Source organism: Mytilus galloprovincialis, chromosome 10, assembly GCF_965363235.1.
Source record: "Mytilus galloprovincialis chromosome 10, xbMytGall1.hap1.1, whole genome shotgun sequence".
Taxonomy (NCBI): Eukaryota; Metazoa; Mollusca; class Bivalvia; order Mytilida; family Mytilidae; genus Mytilus; species Mytilus galloprovincialis.
Genome location: NC_134847.1, coordinates 27,422,676 through 27,443,227, shown reverse-complemented (window position 1 = coordinate 27,443,227; position 20,552 = coordinate 27,422,676). Strand labels below are relative to the sequence as shown.

The following is a 20,552-nucleotide window of genomic DNA, read 5'->3' as shown; positions in this document are numbered from 1 at the left end:
GTGAGCGACACAGGCTCTTTAGAGACTCTAGTTTATTTGGTTAAAGTTTTTATTTCATTTTCTGACTCTTGATAAATTTGACAAATGCACATGTATGGTCGACCTCATACTAAACCATACGAGTATACTCATACGGTACGAGTATACGTTCAGGTATACTTATATGGCCCACATTGTACGCGTAAGGGTTCAAATCAGATATACTCATATTGTCTGGAACATATATATATATACGTGTAGCATTGTTGAAAAAAAACTTATACTTGTACTCATCATGGATAATACACAATACAGAACCACATCCGCGTATAATTTATTCAATTCATCTTTCATTCTGAAACAAATTCATTTTCCTTTTTGAAAACAAAACAAACAGTTGTTTATATTAATGTCTGTGTCATTTTGGTCTCTTGTGGACAGTTGTCTCATTGGCAATCATACCATATCTTCTTTTTTATATGCAAACCAAAGAGTGGTGGAAATCTGCTGAGCACCACAAAATGCATGAATGTGTGGTATTCTTTATCATTATTTTGATTTCAAAAAAGAACATGATGGATCCAAGTCTTTTTTTGAGATTTACGGACCGTTTTGGCTGCTGTGGAACCTAACAGACACTGAATGGAAATCTTACTTATGTTTTATAGATATTGCAAAGGAAATTTAAATATCAAATATAGGCTCCAAATTTTGTCTCCAGCATATATACATAAAGAGAACGCTATGTTGGAGTTTCTTGTGGATGAACAAATATTTACTAAAGAATAAAAAGAGTATAATAGTTGGATAACTTTTCAGAAATGTTGTCTGTTTGATTGATAGAAAATTGCATAAAAATCGATAAAGCAAATACTATAATTTTTTCATTCATCAAAATAGAATTTATGCTGACAAGAAATGCTTTCTAAGAACAAAAGTCCGTGCTTTTAATAAGATCTATAATATAGGGTGTAAAAAACAGAAAATTGTCTTTTGATAATGAAAAAAAAATGTTTGGACTTTAACGGTGCTTTTTTGTGGACTTTAGCGGAACTTGTTGTTGTGGACTTTAACGGTGTTTTCTTGTGGACTTTAGCGGAGGTCATTTTGTGGACTTTAGCGGAAATTTTGTGGACTTTAGCGGCGTTGTGGACTTTAGCGGAAAATTGTTGTGGACTTTAGCGGTGTTGTGGACTTTAGAGGAATTGTGGACTTTAACGGTGCCACACATGTTGATCTTTTTATCGATTTCACGAAACACGGTGAATAACGAACCTTTTTCATAGCTCCACGTGAAATAAAAAATGACAAATCACGTTGCACAAAAATAACCGTTTACCCCGTATTTGAAAGTTTAAAATCGGAAGTCATAGGTATGACTTGAAAGTAGGTCTAATGACGGAAATAATATCCGGACGCCTTTTTATTCGTTTTTCTCCAAAAATGACCCAAACTAGATAATCTCAAGAATGGATGAAAAATGCGACTATACAATGTATGCATGGTACCTATATGACACAGAAGCATGATGATTAATTTATTGGGGAAAGAAGAGAAGCGATATACAAAATGAGGTCTTCTCGTTTAGTAATATAGATACGTTGGTTGTTAATTTTAAGTTATTTTTAAATTATGCACTCGTTATAAATCTAAAGTTACTGCATTTTTACTTGGTCAAATATGATTTTTGACTGTTTGTAACCTTGGAATCAAGCCATGTCTGTTGATGTCTACTCTCGAATGTTTTGTTTTTGGTTTTCCTAACTTTTGTTGATGATGACTATTGCAGAAACACAAATTTTTGCACAGGGAAATTAAAAATTATGTTTTCTTTTTAATCATGTGTCACATTCGTTCGACACATTTCATTTTCCATGTGATTCCATTGTGCTATGAAAATTCAAAATAAACTTACCACTATTTCCATTACAAAACTCTTATTCTATGTATAATAGACATAAATACACATGTTTTGTTTCTATTTAAACGGTTTATGTTATAAATCTATTATATCAAATCATTGATTGAAAATTTGATACATTTTAAGTATTTTTCCATTGAACGTGTGCAATCAACTTATGAGAAGTTAACAATGAACATATTTTGTGGTCTATATTATTGTTTTGTTATTGATATAGATTAATTTGAAAATTAACACTTTTCGAATATAGACATGCTTTCTTTCTATTCATATTGAACAATACAACACAGTCGACCCGCACGACATGGACTACCGATAGTAAGAGTTACAATTAATAAAAACAAGTTAACACAATTTGCGTAAGGTGGTGAGAAAGAAAATAAAAATAAAAAATAATGGAAAGAATTAAAAAGAATAAATGAATTCTCTATTGAAATTTATAATAAAAAAAATCTGATTACAATTCAATTCAATTCAATGTTTTATAAAAGTCTCATGTCTCAACAAGTACAATCAATCCTTATACATTGTAAAGTAACACTAAAAAAATGATCCATTCTATACAGAACTATAAGAGAGATATAATACACTAACAGTATGAAATAAAATACTATATACAATATCTAAAAGTTTTACGCCTTTTTAAAATCAAATGACACGTTCATATTTACATCTGAGAATACAAACACTAACTTTTGGTTATCACCCAAAATATTAAAATTTTCGTTAAAAGTTTCAGCAACATAATATAAATGGTTTCTAAAATCTTCATAAAGAGGACATCTTAATAAAACATGCGCTTCATTTTCAATAAAAACGTCACATATATGGCACAATCTGTTTTCTAAAACAATATTTTCATATCTCCCTGTTTCAATCCTTAGGGGAGCAACACCACATCTAAAATTGGCAAAAGCACTTCCGTGACTGAAGGGTGAAGCTATTTTGCAGTATTCCTTCGCTTCAATTTTTTTCTTAAATGATCTGTACGTTCGTTGCTTATTGCCAACTCTGGCCGATATAGATTTATCGGAATGTAAAACAGCCAATTATCGATATGTTTTTTGTGTAATTTTGACATAAAAAGTTTTACAACATAGTTAGTGTTCATATTTTTCTGACACGATAAATGATCGAAATTTAGTTCACATATGGTTTTCCTTAAACATGCAAAAAGGTACGGACGAGTATGAGCGCCATCCATTTAAAATTTCTCATATCGGAAACCATAAAGTTTTGAATTATCGCAAACCTTGGCGTTATAATACAGATATCTTTATGTAAGTTATTCATTAAGTTTTTAATTCTATATAATTAAAAACTATTATATTGAATTAAAATGTTACGTTTATTTTATAATCTGAAAGTAGTGTCTTGTAAATATTGGCATTTGCATGTCCGTCTTCCAGTAATATTTGGATGTGATTTAGTTAGCAGAAGAACAATAAACAAAGAACCGTACCGTAAACATCCCCATGCTTTTCTTAATTGAATAGGAAATCATACATAAGGCCACAATTTGATATATTCAGTAAATTCGTTTAGGGGAGTATTGTCTTTCTGCTCATTTAACAAACAAAGATTAATTCTATGAGAAAAATCTGACCGATTTTGCATATCGATAAACTAACTAGTATTATTTAACAAGAAATCATCTATGCATATCTAATCTGCGATATCAATGTTTTATCGCTTATATTGACCTCCCTCTCGCTTGCCAAACATTGTTACAAATTTTTTCATACCAATATATACAAAAATACAACATACAGTTGGATAAATGAAAAAAGGTATATATGATGTATCACCTTTGATAAATGATCCCTTTCTCAATATAAATATAATATTACAGAAAAAAAATACATATATAATCCGGATTTGATGTCATCCGTCGCCGCACATATCTAGCAGGTCAATGGATGATGACTACAAAAAAAAAATGTTTCTTTATAAACCGAAAAAATCATTAAAATTTCAAAAGCATTACGCACACACACTTGCATTGACATTTCTAAGGGTTATAACTGAAGTAAAAAACAGTGATGAGTTTTGATCGTATCAAAGACATATGAGGCACATTTCATTAAAATGCATCAATCAACTTAAGTATTTGATGGCTCAAACGAACAGTTCAACTTGCTTATTTTAATTCCACCCTATAAAAAGTTACATCTGCCTTATTTTAAAACACGTATGAGACATTGTTAATGATAAGCATATGATAAAAATTTCCAGCAGGTAATGTATGCCTCAGAGCGCTTTGCATTCGATGCATTCTTCAATTCTAAAAACGCGTCACCAATTCTTGTAAGAAAATTGATCTGACTTTTTTATGCACCATTGCTGGTAGAACAAACAACAATGCTGTGTTTTAATACTACAAACAATTTTTTTTAAAATTTTATTTATCTTTCCATGCAGCGAGACTGTCAGCTGCAATTTGGTGTGCAATATTGCTGCCAAAAACATTTGATGATATTTTCTCAATATTTTATATCACTGGGTCGATACCTCTGCTGATGCGGTATGGGCTTTGCTCATTATTGAAGGCCGTACGGTGACCTATAGTTGTTAATGTCTGTGTCATTTTGGTCTCTTGTGGACAGTTGTCTCATTGGCAATCATACCACATCTTCTTTTTTATATCAGTCCCCAAGGGTGTCATCAGCTCAGTAGACATGATCTAACAAACTTTACTAAAATTGTCCGTTTATGAAATTATAAATTATTAAGTAACTAAGGTTTCAACTCCCTCAGGCAAAGTTTGCTTTAGATGAATTTGGCTATTTATTTTAGGTATTTTTGACTCAAAGCTCTTCAACGGTTTCGGCACTTATACATCTTCGAATTTCAAATGTTTGGCTTTGAGCGTTCCTGATGAAGGTAAATCCAGAAAAGCGCTTCGGACGCAAGAAATTAATAACGTGTTGTTTTCAATATTTTAGAATTATAGGCGTGAAATTCCATAATCAAAACATTTGCATGTCCAGAACTCCCATACATATTTTTAATTTACTCTGATTAGCAAACTCGTCGAAGATATTGAAAATATAATTCTATGAGAAATGAACGTTTAACAGCGCCCACAAGACAACTTTTGATATAAATAACATAATTTCTGCCAAACAGGTGATATAAACTGCATTTCGGATTTGTCCTAGATAATGATGATAGAAACATTCGGTGATGCTTTCATATAAATTCAATGATTGTGGTAACGAAATCTCATGAAACAAGAACGGAAGATCGCAAACTGTTTCTTTGTCGATATAAACCTTTGAATCAAAATGTTTTATTAAGTCAATAAACTTTTTCGTTCCATGTCAAAATAGTTTAAGTTGTATTTTGTAGATGCTTTAGTTTTAGTTTAAGCAGAAGTAGTTTATACGTAGAAGTAAAATAGCAACATTATTAATTAAAAATATGGTTGTCGTATAAGAGTGGTGGAGGAAGTAGTAGAAGCAAAAGCCGACGATGAAAGATGTTGATGACATCGTAGAGGGTCACTATTAAAAAGATAATCGTCTTGTCCTTTGTTTTAGTAAAAACAAAATAGAAGAATATTCCTCGACTTCAAAATTATAGTCTGTCAGATTCTTCATCGGAATTGAATTTTGTCGACTGCCTAGTGTCTCGCTCAAGGTCTTAAAGAACATCTCTTGAGGATTATTGTTCCATTTCAATTCAATTTCCTCCAACACAGTTCTCTTGCGGTCTAAGATAGTTGTTGTGTGTTTTAAAAGATAAACATATACTTGATTCCGAACATCAGATAATGTTCCGACGTCAAGCAATGATTTGACTTTGTCAACACGTTTGGTGACGTCTGTATTAGTTATTATTAAAAATAAGAGTGCCTGTTCCTTTTCAGCATCATATTTACTACATAATCCAAGCTCATATAAATGTTTTAAATCATCTTCATCAGCAAATTTACAAATGAATGTAAGAAGAGCCTCACTATAATTCATATAGTTCCGTCCTTCAGCTTCGTTGGACATATTTGTACTGGAAATTGTTTCCGGTGATACCTTAAAACGGTGCATATCTTCCAACAGCTTAAATAATACATAGTTGCCGCTATGTGGTATCGGTCTTATTTCATTTTCAAGTGATATAATCTGTTGCAGTATTTTTGTATGATTCTTCCATAGAGCAAGTTGTATAGACGTTACTCCATATTCATTTTGCATGTTGTAATCTGCACCCTTTTGGATAAGATAGGTTGCTATTTCGACATTCCCTTGCATTAATGCAAATGTAAGTGGTAATTTGTAACCGGTTTCTTGGGTATTTATTCTACAATTATTGTTAATCAATATTTGAACGACATCAAAATGACCAGTTTCAATTGATATTAAAAGCGGTGAATTACCATACATGTCACATAAGTTAATATCACTACCACTTTTAACTAAATACGAAACAATGTCTGAATGGCCAGCTTCCGAGGCAGTAAATAGTGGTGATTTGTTTTGGTACTCGCAAAAGTTGACATCTGCGCCGTTTTCAACAAGCATTTTCACGATGTCTATGACACCCCGACTTGAAGCTTCAAATAAAGGTGTCCTTTCAGAGAACATATCCTTGTTCACGGCGGCGCCGTTTTGTACAAGACAGTTAGCTATAGCAGTATATCCATACGCTGAAGCTATATATAAGGGTGGTGCACTACCATCTGTGATATCAACACGGGGTTTAAAAGCGTTTACATCTGCACCGTTTTCAGCTAAGTATTTAACAATCTCATAATCTCCATTCTCTGTTGCAACACTTAACGGAAACTCGTGATACTCACACAAGTTGACATTTACACCAGACTGTACTAATAGTTTTACAATTTGCAAATAGCCATAGTGACATGCTGCATTTAGAGGTTCGATAGTCCTATGATAATTATCTTCAAGGTAGTCGATGTCGGACATATACGTAGGTGTAGCGTCTATGCTCTCTTTTTTCACATACCTTAAAACTAGTTCCACCAAATATGGATCGCCATTGTAAACAGACAATATCAGTAATCTGGCTTGTTCTTCTATATTTGAACCGAAAACGATGTCAGTAGAATCGTTATGATCATGAACATGATTAACAATTTCTTGTAAAAGGTGAGTGTGCCCGTAATAAACAACCCAACTTATCAATCTGATTGTATGAGTGACGTCATTGCCGTATATGCCGTTATGTTGTTCTCGTTTTTCTTGTTGTTCTTGTACTCTTTTATCTGTTAATAGTTCTCTCCTAACGGTTTCATCACGATACATATTCTCAAACGTTCTCCCCGCTTTGTCTTCGTAATCTATTAAATGTTCACAATTACCAGTCCTTGGAGTAAAAAATGTATTCTTAAAGACCTCGTACGATTTCTTTTTTATCAACTGAAAGAACACATTAAGGAATGGCTGATATTTAAGTGCCTTGTTCATAAAAACATCAAACAGTTTGTTTGATTCTAGATCTAAATAAAGTCTTTCAGCTAATTTTGAAAAGTGTCTTTCTTTAATCTTAATGCTTAAATCATCAAATGAAGGGTTCCCATCTACAACAACTTTATTGGCTATAAAGTTACTTGGCATAAACTCCAATATGTGTTCTGGAAATTCTTGTCCATAGTGGTATGCAACGGTTTCGTAAATTGAATCATGGATAAATGAAAATTTGTTTTCAAACTTCACTACAAAAGTATCTTCAATATAAGTTAAAGCATCGAATATCTTTCTATCTGCTGTTCCTCGATCTAATCCACAAGAGTTGTAAATTATTTTCTTAACTTGCTTTGAAGGCATAGTGTCAATTGACAATTGTTTGTTGTTGACTAGACATAACACCAATGATGCGTATTGTACGGTATTTGTCTTTTGTAGTTTACTCATTTCTTCTAATAGAATTTCAAATGGCCTTGCAAAAAACTTTGAGCCAATGATTTGGTAGTTTACATTAACTGCAAATAGTTGACACAAAAATGGAACCATTATTTTTGCATTCATTAGAGATAAGTTAGTATAGAACTTTTCGTCGACGCCTGCCTTTGAACAATGGGTTTTAAGGATTTTCATCTTCTCTAGTTCATTTAATTCATTGTCCATGTTTTCTAAATCAACTACATTTTGGAAAACGAATGGTTTTAATACGATAGCCTCATTATAAACCGTCTTTCGACAAGTAAGTAAAAGCTTTGACTTACTATTACTAAGTGACCTAATAATGCTTTTCTCGCTTGAAGCTATATTATTAAATCTCGTCATATCTAAAGCAAAAACACCTAAGATATCATCTAACACGAACACTTGTCGAATATTACAGTTCCCATATCGTATGATTTCCTCCTCTTTACACACAGGAACAACCTCCCAACCAAGCCTTTCGAATAGTAATGCTATATGTCTTGCTGTCGCAGTTTTACCAGAACCAGGACCGCCAATGAATGTCACAATGTTATGTTTATTAGCCTCTTCAAACGCTGCTTTGTATCCCCGTGTTTCGTCGCAGAATAGAATATCATTTCTTTTCCAATCTTCCAATAATGTAAGTTGGCATTCTTAAATATAAAACAAGTTGGTATTTGTTAATTTTGTTGAATATAAACAATAGGAATGTCCGATCTAAAATACAACCTCCGATGTCAGAATAAATCCTTTTCCCTTTCTCGGAATTCAAATCAAAAAGGTTTATTAAAAAAAGTATACTACAAACAATTTCCGGTTATTTTGAAACATAGCAGTTAACATTACAACTTACTTCTAATGTGACGAGGAATATGTCGTTCATTTATTTCTTCTATATCCTTTCTGCAGTAAATAACAGCATCTTCAATTTCTGTTATTTCATCATGACAGGTATACAGTTCATTTTGAAGTTCACATATCTCATCTTTCATCTTGGAAATATGTTTTTTCATGCTTTCTATTTCATTTTTCTGAGATCCTTTAAACTGAGCGTATTCTAGTGCTGTAATCTCGGTTTTCAAAGTATTTTGACTCAATCTGTTAACAGCCTAAATTAAGATATACTTCTTATGAATTACATCTTATGACTTCCATGAAAGGGAATATAATACTATATTAGATAAGAATCGTTTTCGTTTGTACTTTTTGTGGCAGGTTATTTTTCTTTAATGTGTTTTAATGACGTTACAAATATGAACAATGTGTCAATGCATGTGTTTTTAATATGAATTTATGTGTATATCTATATGCGTAACAAATCATTGGATCATACCTCACTCTGTAAATACTAATTAAAAACCCAAAGACATTTATTCTGTACTAGGTCAATGAAAATGGACGACCAAAAAGCAGCGGGGTTAAATATATTTATAGAGATCTCAACCCTTGTCCTTTATATTACTTATAGTCAATGTAGAAAAAAAAAAACCAAACACATTGCAATACACACAGTTAAATGTGTTTTTGAGTTTATTATGACGTCCATTTACACTGAACTAGTACTTTACACAGCGATGGCAACCCTATGTCCTTGCCCTTTTTAATCTGTCAAATTAATTAATATCATAATTTAAAGGGAATATCAAACACTAATCTTAAAAATGTACAACTATAGCTGTTGTTGATGTTATACTCAAGTTACTAATATTCTTATAGTTATTTTGCATAAAATTTAAACCATTATTAACAAAAGTTATCACGTTTAACACTATAACAAAAAAAAACCAGAATCAAAATTCATTGATGGACCCTATTTTGTTTGCTGTGTATTGTTTTGTTGTCTGTTGTAAATTTTGGTAATCAGATATAGGTATGTGCGATAAATCGTATGCTCTTTCTTGATCTAAATATTAAAAGGTACCACATTTTATAGATATGGTCATGCAATCCATTGAAACGGGTTATAGTGTACTTATATGGTTTTGGATTTACTACATTGTAGTATGTAGATTATCAGGGATTATACTTTTGATCGGGTTGTTGTCTCTTTTTTAATAACGTAATCAGCATGACGGGTGCCACATGTTGAGCAGAATCTGCTTACCCTTCAAGAGCACCTGAGATCATCCCCAGATTTTGGTGGGGTTCGTGTTGCTCAGTCTTTAGTTTTCTATGTTTTGTTCTTGTGTATTATCATTTGTATATTTGTCTTTTTCATTTTAAGCAATGGTGTTGTCATTTTATTTTCGATTTATTAGTTTGACTGTCCCTCCGGTATCTATCCCTCCTCTTTTTGACACTTTCCCCAATCAATTTCAGTTTTAGTTTTGGTTTTTTAAACAAATGATTTTGAACATTTACCAAACTAGAATACCTGAGAAAGGTCGTTCCATTGATTCCGATATTGTTTATTTGATATTTTGAATTCTGTATTATGTGCGAGTTTGTTTCTATAGTTACGAATTCTTTCTATGTCGTCTGCTTCTGATTTTTCTCCAGATAACGGTGTTGATCCCCATCCTCTTGTTGGTGGAGCAATTTTGTGATTGAGAGTATTCCTAATAAGTTTATATAGCAGAGATGAGTCAAAGTCAGTACTTTTAGCTTGTCCACCTGAAACTTATAAAAAAAATAAAATTTGAACATTAATTTATATTTTCATATAGTTGACCACAGAACAAAACAAACAAATCCATATATCTTCTCTACAGAAGCGGTTATCTGAAACTTTGATCACCTTTGCTCTTATCATAAAAAAAAACTACAGCGGTCAATGTGTTGACTTTAATGCTAGATCATTATTTACAACTGAATAGAAGTCTTAGAAGTTATTAGAAAGTTGTAAACCTCTTTGGCCGGTTTAAAACGTAATTATATATTTAAAAATACTATGAATAAGTGAATAACATAATTGAGTATGTTACATTTTTTATTAAAATAGTGTATTATATTTAATTAATAATTAATGTTAACTAATTGTCTGAAATGTTAATACTTGAGTTCCATGAAGATAGATAAATGCTAATATGAAATGAACATAATGATCCTCCAAGATCATCAATTGAAAACAATGGAATAATTAATAATAAGGGCTATGAACCAATCAAATTAAGGTCATCACTCAAGAAATTTTACGGTCGCCATCATGAGCCATCATGAGCTGATTGGCCATTATGACAAAAGTGGATCCGAAATCATATCTGATATTCTTCCTCAGTCATAAGAACATTCCATCATTACCGAACTGAACAAAGAAATAACACGACGGGTGCCGTATACGGTGTAGGAAATGCTTACTCTACCGAAGCACCTGATATCACTCCCGGTTTTTAGTGGAGTTTGTATTGTTTCTTAATTGTTATTTATAACTGTTAATGTAAATGTCCTTTGGTTTTGATTGTTATTGTCCTTAACTTGCAGTAATTGTTACATATTTATTTTCTTTACAGAAAAAAGACTTGAGTGTGTAGGTTAAGGTAATATCTTTAACAATCGGATCCTGCTACACGTGTGGCGCCCATCGTGTTGCCCATGTAAGTGAACACATGGCGATAAGTTTAATTCGGTAGGACCATTCAAGTAAATGAAGGAAATTAACGCTATGCTCGTTCTCAACATTATATAAGATACTACGCACTATTCATAAAGAATTCAAAATAAAAACCAGAATAAAACTTGTAAATACAAAAATGTTCAGATTATGAATACTTACCCGGAAAAAGTATACTTCTTTCATCTTTTCTCCAAGGAAATGTGCTATATTTGCTTAAATGCATTGTGAGTAATGATTTCGGAACATGTGTATCGAAGACAAATCGTAAAGCATTCGTTGCATGCTTGTGACTCAGTAAATAAATCCGAAGAAAATTTGCTTCTTTCTGAGGCAACGGTTTAGAATTGTTTCCTGGAAAAGAAATTATTGAAATAAAACCCCTTTAATTGATATGTATTATAATGTACTAGTTCACCGCTCTAAACAGACGAGCGCCTATGTAATTATATGTTTAGAATAATTTGTTTATGCTCCCTGTGATTGATGGTCTTGATGAATTTTCTGATCTCGTCCAAACATTAGTAATTTTTTTTACATCTGTACCAAGCTATCAAACATTCATTTTGATTTCAATATGCCTCAGGCCGTGATTATAAGCATATATAGTCCAAAACCAGGTACCCTCATATAATATGAAAAAAAGTCCGACACCTTCTTGATCTGAGTATGCAATAACATATATTTGCTGTCAGACGTTCAGCAACGGCATGTTTATGTATATCTTCTTTGCTTAGTGAAAGTAAATGGTTAAATGTATTTGATTTAACACGTACGTTTATCATTTATGATATCACACCTCTGATTAAAAAAAAGTTTTATTGAATTGTAAACTTTTGACTTTTAAATGGAAGTCTGGAGACGAATCATAAGTCAACAGTACCATGGCCAACCATTGTAGGTGCAAACTGAAAAATCTTACCTCTAAAAAACCATATACAGAAACAAACTATAGGTATTCCCAATATTGCAGTGACATAGTATCTAAACATCTTCCCGTCCGTATACTCCTTGATTGATTAATAAAAAAAAAGACACATTGTAATCAGAATTGAAACATCTTACTTTTCTACATAATGTTGTAAAAACATGTCTGTATATTGCAATTCGAAACTCTCAGACAGCATTTCGATCAAAGTAATAGACGTCAATTTGTAAATTTTTCGAATGTGCCTCAATCACGATTTTATTATTTTGACTGGTTGTTAATTTGGTTAGAGTATGATACATACCAAGAAGCTGCACCGTACAAGCTCCTATGAAGTTTCTGCAATTCCTTCATTTTTTCCACTTACATTAAGGTGGTACCTAACACCTTCACTAAAATATATTTGGCTCGTTTAATTTTCATAAAGTTTTGGTAAAGTATTTACTTTGACCCTTTGACAAAAATATCAAAAAATCAAAAAAATTGAACCAACCAATTTATCAGAAAAATTACACTGGTTATATAGCAGTTTGACAAACACTAATTTTGATCATTGAGAAGCTTAACATTCCTTTAACAACGCAACGTAATTAAAACGTTTTGCTAATTTTAAAAAGTTATCTCCCTGTAGTGTTAGGTACCACCTTAATTTGTTATTTAATGCATTTCAATGTTTGAATATTAGTAAACTAACTTTGCCTTCATTTAATGACTACAAGAACGATATGTTTAATCTAGTACATTCGACCTTTTGCAGTCAGCAGTCATGAAATATCATCATATCATTTGGATATTCTGATAAAAAAATAAAATTCGTTTCACAGAAATAAAACACAAAAAACTTTTCCCTGCATTAAAATAGTGGAAAAGTTGATGTAGCTAAATTATTAAAGATTTAAGCTTTGCTTATATTCTTTCATACACAACTTATTATATACGGAGCCAACGATTAAATGTTTTGTTTATTTGAGTCACATCATTGTCCAACAAAATCTAATGGACTAAATTAAGTTAAAACAGGGAGTTCTGTATTCGAAGGCATAATCACACTTGTTTGACTTGCTTCGTTCTGGGCTTATGTTTGAATCGACCAGAGACAAAAAATTATGAACTGCAAAACTGATTATTGCTAACACCCATTTTGGAATCAGTAGCATCATATCATAACTTTAAAAACGTTGACTGAATGATTAATATGTAAATGTATGGAAAAAACATAAAGTACAATTTTCAAACTCTTATAAAGGACCATAAACATTAAACGGCACTAGTTAAAATCGTCATTAGAAAATTTGATTTCATTTTATCATCAGATAAAACAAATCAAAAGGGCCATTAGTAGAAAGCTTCATAAGTTATGTAATTAAAACGACATTTTGTGCCATTTTAAGATCTTTCAATTGCCCGAATTCAATAAAGATCAATAAGAAAATCTTCAATATTTAAAAAAATACTTTGCCAAAGTAAACAAATATCATAATTTGAAAAGCACTGATTGAATGGTTCTTTACAAACTATATTGTACTCTGTTTGCAGTTTCTTCAGAAACCCTGTGAAAATAAATAACTGATTGTTGACCTTCACATCAATTTAAGTATATTTTTGAAGAAAATCCATACAAAACAAAACATTGAATATGTTAAAAACATTAATTTGCGTCTCGCTTGCTCTATAGAAATGATTCTGTCTATTAGCTTTTTAGAGTAGATCTGCTCAAACATTTAAAGGAGACCCATCATTAAATAATATTTTCTATAAAATATCAACCATAAACTTACCACCATTTCCATTACTAAACTCTTATTTCATGTATTTACATAGAAAGATTGTATTTCTATTCAAAAGGTTATGTCATGATCTATTATGTTAAAACATTGATTTGTAATCTGATATGTTTAGCATTATTCCATTAAACTTGTGCAGTCAAGCTATGAAAAGGTGACAATGGAAATATTTTCAGCTGTATATCAATTGTTTTGTTATTTATATAGACTTATTCTGAAATGAACACTTTTGAAACTATGACATGCTTTCTTTATATTCATAAGAATGCAACACTGTGTGACAATAAATGATAGCCCTTAACAATTAACATATACATATTTTGATCCTCGTGATAATACCTATAGTTTTAAAAATTCATAAAGTTAATTCAGAATTAAGAGAATTTCATCCAAATATTATCAAGGACACTTTCACAATATCATTTTTCCATCATTTTCATGTAACGCATAACAGTTAAATCAATCAAATTCACATTATTCAGTAGAGCAGTATACACAGTGTAGATACTATTCTGTACGCTTTCCGGAAGTCGCGATTTTCGAAGCGAGAACTTTTTGGATCACATTTTAAATCTGATTGATGTACTAAATTAAACGGTAAGTTGATCATCTGTACATTGCTTAATGATTAATTCAGCCGACATCGATATTCTCAAATGGTTTAGAATTAAATTCAGCGCATTCATTATTCGTAGCGTTGCCTTAATCAAGAGATTTTCAATTGCATCACTAAGGAAAATCAGTCGGTGGACCTAAAAACAATCTTTTTACCCTCTTTGTGTACAAATTAACGTAAACACCAGACTTAATTAACTAAATGAAGTATATTTCAAGTGGTGGTAAAAGTTTCAACCATATCTTTGAAGCCAGAAATAAGAATATAACACTTGTTTGAATTTCTCACTGTACGATCAGTCTCGCTTGTATATTTTGAAACTATATGATCAGTCTTTATTTCACTGTATTCTAGTGGTGATTTCAAAGTTATTTACGACACATTATAAGGTGGCATTTTTCTAAATAACACAAATATATTTCAATAAATACACATCATGAAAACTTGTTTTAGCTTGATAGGGTGTACTCGACTTACTACATTAAATATAAGGATGTTGAAATGTTGCTAAAATAAAAGGTAGGTTTGTTGTATATATGAGTTTCAGAAATGTCCTCCGTTATACTTAAAATTGTACAAACACACAGATTAATATTGTTATACAAAAACGTTTTAATGGTTGCACCAACCTCAACCTCCCAACCGATTTTTCTATGGAAAATCCTGTTAAAAAGGGTGAAAGTACATAAGCAAATTATTATCATTTCCACAAGTTGCCACGCAATTAACAAATGCAATCAGTACAATGACATATATGGATTAACCCAGAAATCGCTTTAAGTAAACTGATAAAATCCTTTTCATTTTAAATTCATTCGATATTGATATAGGTTATGATTTCTGTAAACTTGCCCAAATTATATCACACGAATTATCCCCCTACGCAAAGCTTTCTTTATCCATTTTTTTGTAATTTTAAAAGAGACAAGCTTGATTTATGTTATCATCAATTGGTCAACGGCGGACGGTGTAAATAGTCTTTAAAAATTAAATAGCTAAACAGATAACTGCAACGATACACTATTACAAAAGGCGAATCATGTATTGCTTTTTAGGCATTTGATTTTAAATAAGACTGACGGAACAAAAATACAATTATTTTGCCGTCTACAAAAATCATCAGAAATATATTTGTTTTGTCTGATGAAAGAAATTACACTTTATAGTTACCTGGACAGTTAATTAAATCACATAGACATGTATATACCTTTAAATTGCCGTTGTTTTTTTTCAAAATCACGACTGGTCATACAGTCAAAAAATCTGAAATCGCTTCTAGAATACAGTCAGTTCCAGACTGACCGTACAGTAATTTATTTTGGGATCCTCAAGGAAAACATATTTTTTATGGGAAATACGAATATTCTACTTAAATACGAAAAGAATATTGAAACAGTATATATTTAACTGAAAAATAATGCAAATGTTTGCCAAAAAAGATTATTTGCAAAATTGTCCATCGATTTCACTTTTCCCATCACTTGGCGTCCGTCGTCCGTCGTTCGTCGTCGTCCGTCGTCGTTAACTTTTACAAAAATCTTCTCCTCTGAAACTACTGGGCCAAATTAAACCAAACTTGGCCACAATCATCATTGGGGTATCTAAAAATAGAACATAGGGGTAAAATGCAGTTTTTGGCTTATAACTCAAAAACCAAAGCATTTAGACCAAATCTGACATGGGGGTAAAATTGTTTATCAGGTCGAGATCTTCAAATTTTCAGATGAATCCGACAACCCGTTATTGGGTTGCTGCCCCTGAACTGGTAATTTTAGGGAATTTTTGCTGTTTTTGGCTATTATCTTGAATATTATTATAGATAGAGATAAACTGTAAACAGCAATAATGTTCAGCAAAGTAAGATTTACAAATAAGTCAACATGACCAAAATGGTCAGTTGATCCCTTTAGGAGTTATTGACCTTTATAGTCAATTTTTAACCATTTTTCGTAAATCTTAGTAATCTTTTACAAAAATCTTCTCCTCTGAAACTACTGGGCCAAATTAATCCAAACTTGGCCACAATCATCTTTGGGATATCTAGTTTAGAAAATGTGTGGCGTGACCCGGCCAACCAACCAAGATGGCCGCCATGGCTAAAAATAGAACATAGGGGTAAAATGCAGTTTTTGGCTTATAACTCAAAAACCAAAGCAAATCTGACACGGTAAAAGTGTTTATCAGGTCAAGATCTATCAGTCCTGAAATTTTCAGATGAATCGGACAACCTTTTGTTGGGTTGCTGCCCCTGAATTGGTAATTTTAAGGAAATTTTGCAGTTTTTGGTTATTATCTTGAATATTATTATAGATAGAGATAAACTGTAAACAGCAATAATGTTCAGCAAATTAAGATTTACAAATAAGTCAGCATGACCAAAATGGTCAGTTGACCCCTGAAGGAGTTATTGCCCTTTATAGTCAATTTTTAACCATTTTTTCGTAAATCTTAGTAATCTTTTACAAAAATCTTCTTCTCTGAAACTACTGGGCCAAATTAAACTAAACTTGGCCACAATGATCATTGGGGTAACTTGTTTAAAAAATGTGTGGCGTGACCTGGCCAATCAACCAAAAAGGCTGCCACGGCTAATAATAGAACATAGGGGTAAAATGCAGTTTTTGGCTTATAACTCAAAAACCAAAGCATTAAGAGAAAATCTGACAGGGTTTAATTGTTTATCAGGTCAAGATCTATCTGCCCTGATGTTTTCACATGGATCGGACAACCCGTTGTTAGGTTACTGTCCTGAATTGGTAATTTTAAGGAAATTTTGCCGTTTTTTGTTATTATCTTGAATATTATTATAGATAGAGATAAACTGTATACAGCAATAACGTTCAGCAAAATAAGATCTACAAATAAGTTTACGTGACCAAAATAGTCAATTGACCCCTTAAGGAGTTATTGCCCTTTACAGTTAATTTTTAACATTTTTCATAAATTTTTGTAAATTTTTAGAAAATATTTTCCACTGTAATTACTGGGCAAAGTTCATTATAGATAGAGATAATTGTAGCAACAAGAATGTTCAGTAAAGTAAGATCTACAAACACATCACTATCACCAAAACACAATTATGTCATGAATTTATCCGTGTCCATTGTTTAATATGCACAAGACCAAGGTGAGCGACACAGGCTCTTTAGAGCCTCTAGTTTTCTTTCAAGTTGCTGTGATGCACACGTATATTTTATATTCTAATGCATGTTTTTGTTACCGTTACTCATATTTATGATGCTATACATACCTTGAAGATGTTCAAAGCACTTTATAGATATAGGATTAAACAAATGATGAGAAAGTCACCGTAGGCAAAACCGTCCTGTTAGCCAGTTGGAAATCATCACTTCGAAAATCGCGACTTCCGGATAGCGTACAGAATAGTATCTACACTGTGGTATATGTAACAGGAAATTACCTTCATTAATAACCATTTGCTATATTGTACAATTGGTTGATAATTGTTTTTGGATCTTATTGTTCAAGCATTGTTTACATATACCTTTATCTCAATTTTATCAATCTTAGATAGAGTTCACATTTTTATTTAAGATTAAGCACAAGCTTAGTACAATCAGACATGAAACATTTGGAGGAAACAAATGAAGAATTTTGTGACAAAGTAAACAACAAAAAATCGATCCCTATTTATATTATAATGAAAACAATCATTATAACGGTTGAATAGAATTATTACAATCAAATCTAGTACCATTAGTTTTTTTATATATGGTTTATGATTTAAATCACCATACGTGTCATATTGAATATGAGGGAAGACATGTCTCATTTAATATCAATGTACGCTTTCAAACAAATTTTAAGTGTTATAACATTTTACAACTGACAATAAAATAGAAAATATGTTGGTGATATATTTTTACGACTTTTAAAAAAGAAGTGAAAATAAACCAAAATCACAATTTAGACGATGACATGGACAAGTGACTTTGAACTTATTTCCTTTCTTTTTAGCTAGGACCTCAAATATAAAAAAAAATTAGGTCTAAAAGCGTTTTGAAATATTTATGGTATCTGCATTTTGTACTTTAAATGTCTTTATACTGTAATTTTGTCAGTGGTTCCCTGTATCAAATATAAACCAATTGCGAGAAAATTTTAGTTTTCATGAATTAGCTTCGCAAATTTTCCTTTCCCTACTGCCCCAATCATGACGAACTCATTTGAACTTCGATTAAGACCAAGCCGTCATGGTGCTAAAACATATAAACCTCTTAAAGTCGTCTTAGGTTATTGATTTGTAATAGATGAAAGGACGTTTATAATGTGTCTTGTAGTATTGCAGAACATATCATATTGCACGGTTGATCAAGACTTAGTGTAGTCATGTGTTTTGAGAATGCAGTATCGTTAATGTTTTTTGTTTTGTTTTGCGGCTAAAGCATGGTTAGATTTTTAGATCTTCATTCAAGACGTGGACGTTTGGTAGTAGTTCACAAATTTCAAATGTGTATATGTATATTATTATGTTCTAACTATTGACTGATAATTTTTGTATTCTGATTCGTAAGGCAGGATCTGACGCTCTCTACGGAAATGGTTTCGGTATTACGTCGAGTTACAGGTTTCCATAAACCCATTTTTCCTTGATTTTTTTTCTGAATGGCATTTCATCACTTATGACAGAGATAGAAAATATTGAATTCAAAAATCTAATTTTTTAATAATCTAGATAGGCAAATATTTTTCCTTTATGCATTATATTCTAATAACACTTATTGTATAAATATGTTCCAGATTATACCATATTTAAAGCCAGCTAGTTCGTCCGCACACCAAATGTAAAATTAATTAGTGGGTTATTTTTTGGGGATTTATACAGTGTTGAAGTATAGTCTAATTTGTATTCTGTAAACTGGTCACATTTTGAATATGTTTGGTATATCTAGTATGGTATTGTAAATACACACATAACATTTATCTGTCCTTGTTTTATTCGTGTAATTCATTTATCACCTATTACTTCTTTTAACAACATCCTATTTCTTATTTCCTTTTTTCATATCTATTCTATCTAAGGTTCATCTTTTCGTTGTAATACTATCAATTGATTGACCAATAAAAATAGTTATTGCCAATTTGTGTGTCATTCACCGTCAAGTTTCATGAAATTTATCTATTTAGTGGAATTTTTAAAATTTAATTTCCATAAAATTATGCATTATATGTCAACAAACAATTATAACTTAATATACTATTTATCTATGAGTAAGGAATAAAAATGGCCAATTATTACTATACAATGCTGACATAGTTTGTTGCATGATAGAACATTTAGTGTTCATCCCAACATAATCATCTATGTCTAAAAAACCTAGCTCTACAAATAAACTCATAACAGATACCAGGACTAAATTTTATATATACGCCAGACGCGCTTTTCGTCTACAAAACCTCATCAGTGACGCTCAAATCCAAAAACAATATATAAAGCCAAATAAAGTACGAAGTTGAAGAGCATTGATATTCAAAATTTCACAATATAAAAAAAAATATTTTTTTTTGATTGTCAAAAACTGCATGACTTGACAGGAAATTTAATCACTTAAGTAAAAAGTAAGGATTTTTTTAATTGCCCTGATGTGTTGTAAATAAAAGGGAAAAGGTCGTCACTTGTTTACTTTTAATAGTATCAAACCATTAGTAGTTTGAATCCGTAAAAATAACCCCTTACTACGTTCTTAAAAAGCTGTAATTGTTATATTTCAAATAACACGAATAAGAAAAGAATCTTGATTGGTCAACTAACAATAAAAATTTGTTTGTTTGCGGAATTCCAGTGTTATATCCAAACATCATCACGATTGAGAGTCAGTTTATTCTATTTCCAATTTTACTTGACATATTGGGCAGTAGTCACAGTTG

The 20,552-nt window shown here is 31.5% G+C and overlaps 1 protein-coding gene across 1 annotated transcript; it reads right to left on the bottom strand.

Moving 5' to 3' along the window:
* Positions 1 to 1,906: 1,906 nt before the first annotated feature.
* On the bottom strand, positions 1,907 to 12,340 carry LOC143047303 (uncharacterized). Its single transcript, XM_076220340.1, has 5 exons — positions 12,258 to 12,340; positions 11,498 to 11,689; positions 10,160 to 10,404; positions 8,639 to 8,894; positions 1,907 to 8,438 (listed from the first exon to the last, which is right to left on the bottom strand). Exons 1-5 carry the CDS (start codon positions 12,325 to 12,327, stop codon positions 5,410 to 5,412), a joined length of 3,792 nt encoding a protein of 1,263 aa, XP_076076455.1. The 5' UTR covers positions 12,328 to 12,340; the 3' UTR covers positions 1,907 to 5,409.
* Positions 12,341 to 20,552: the final 8,212 nt, after the last annotated feature.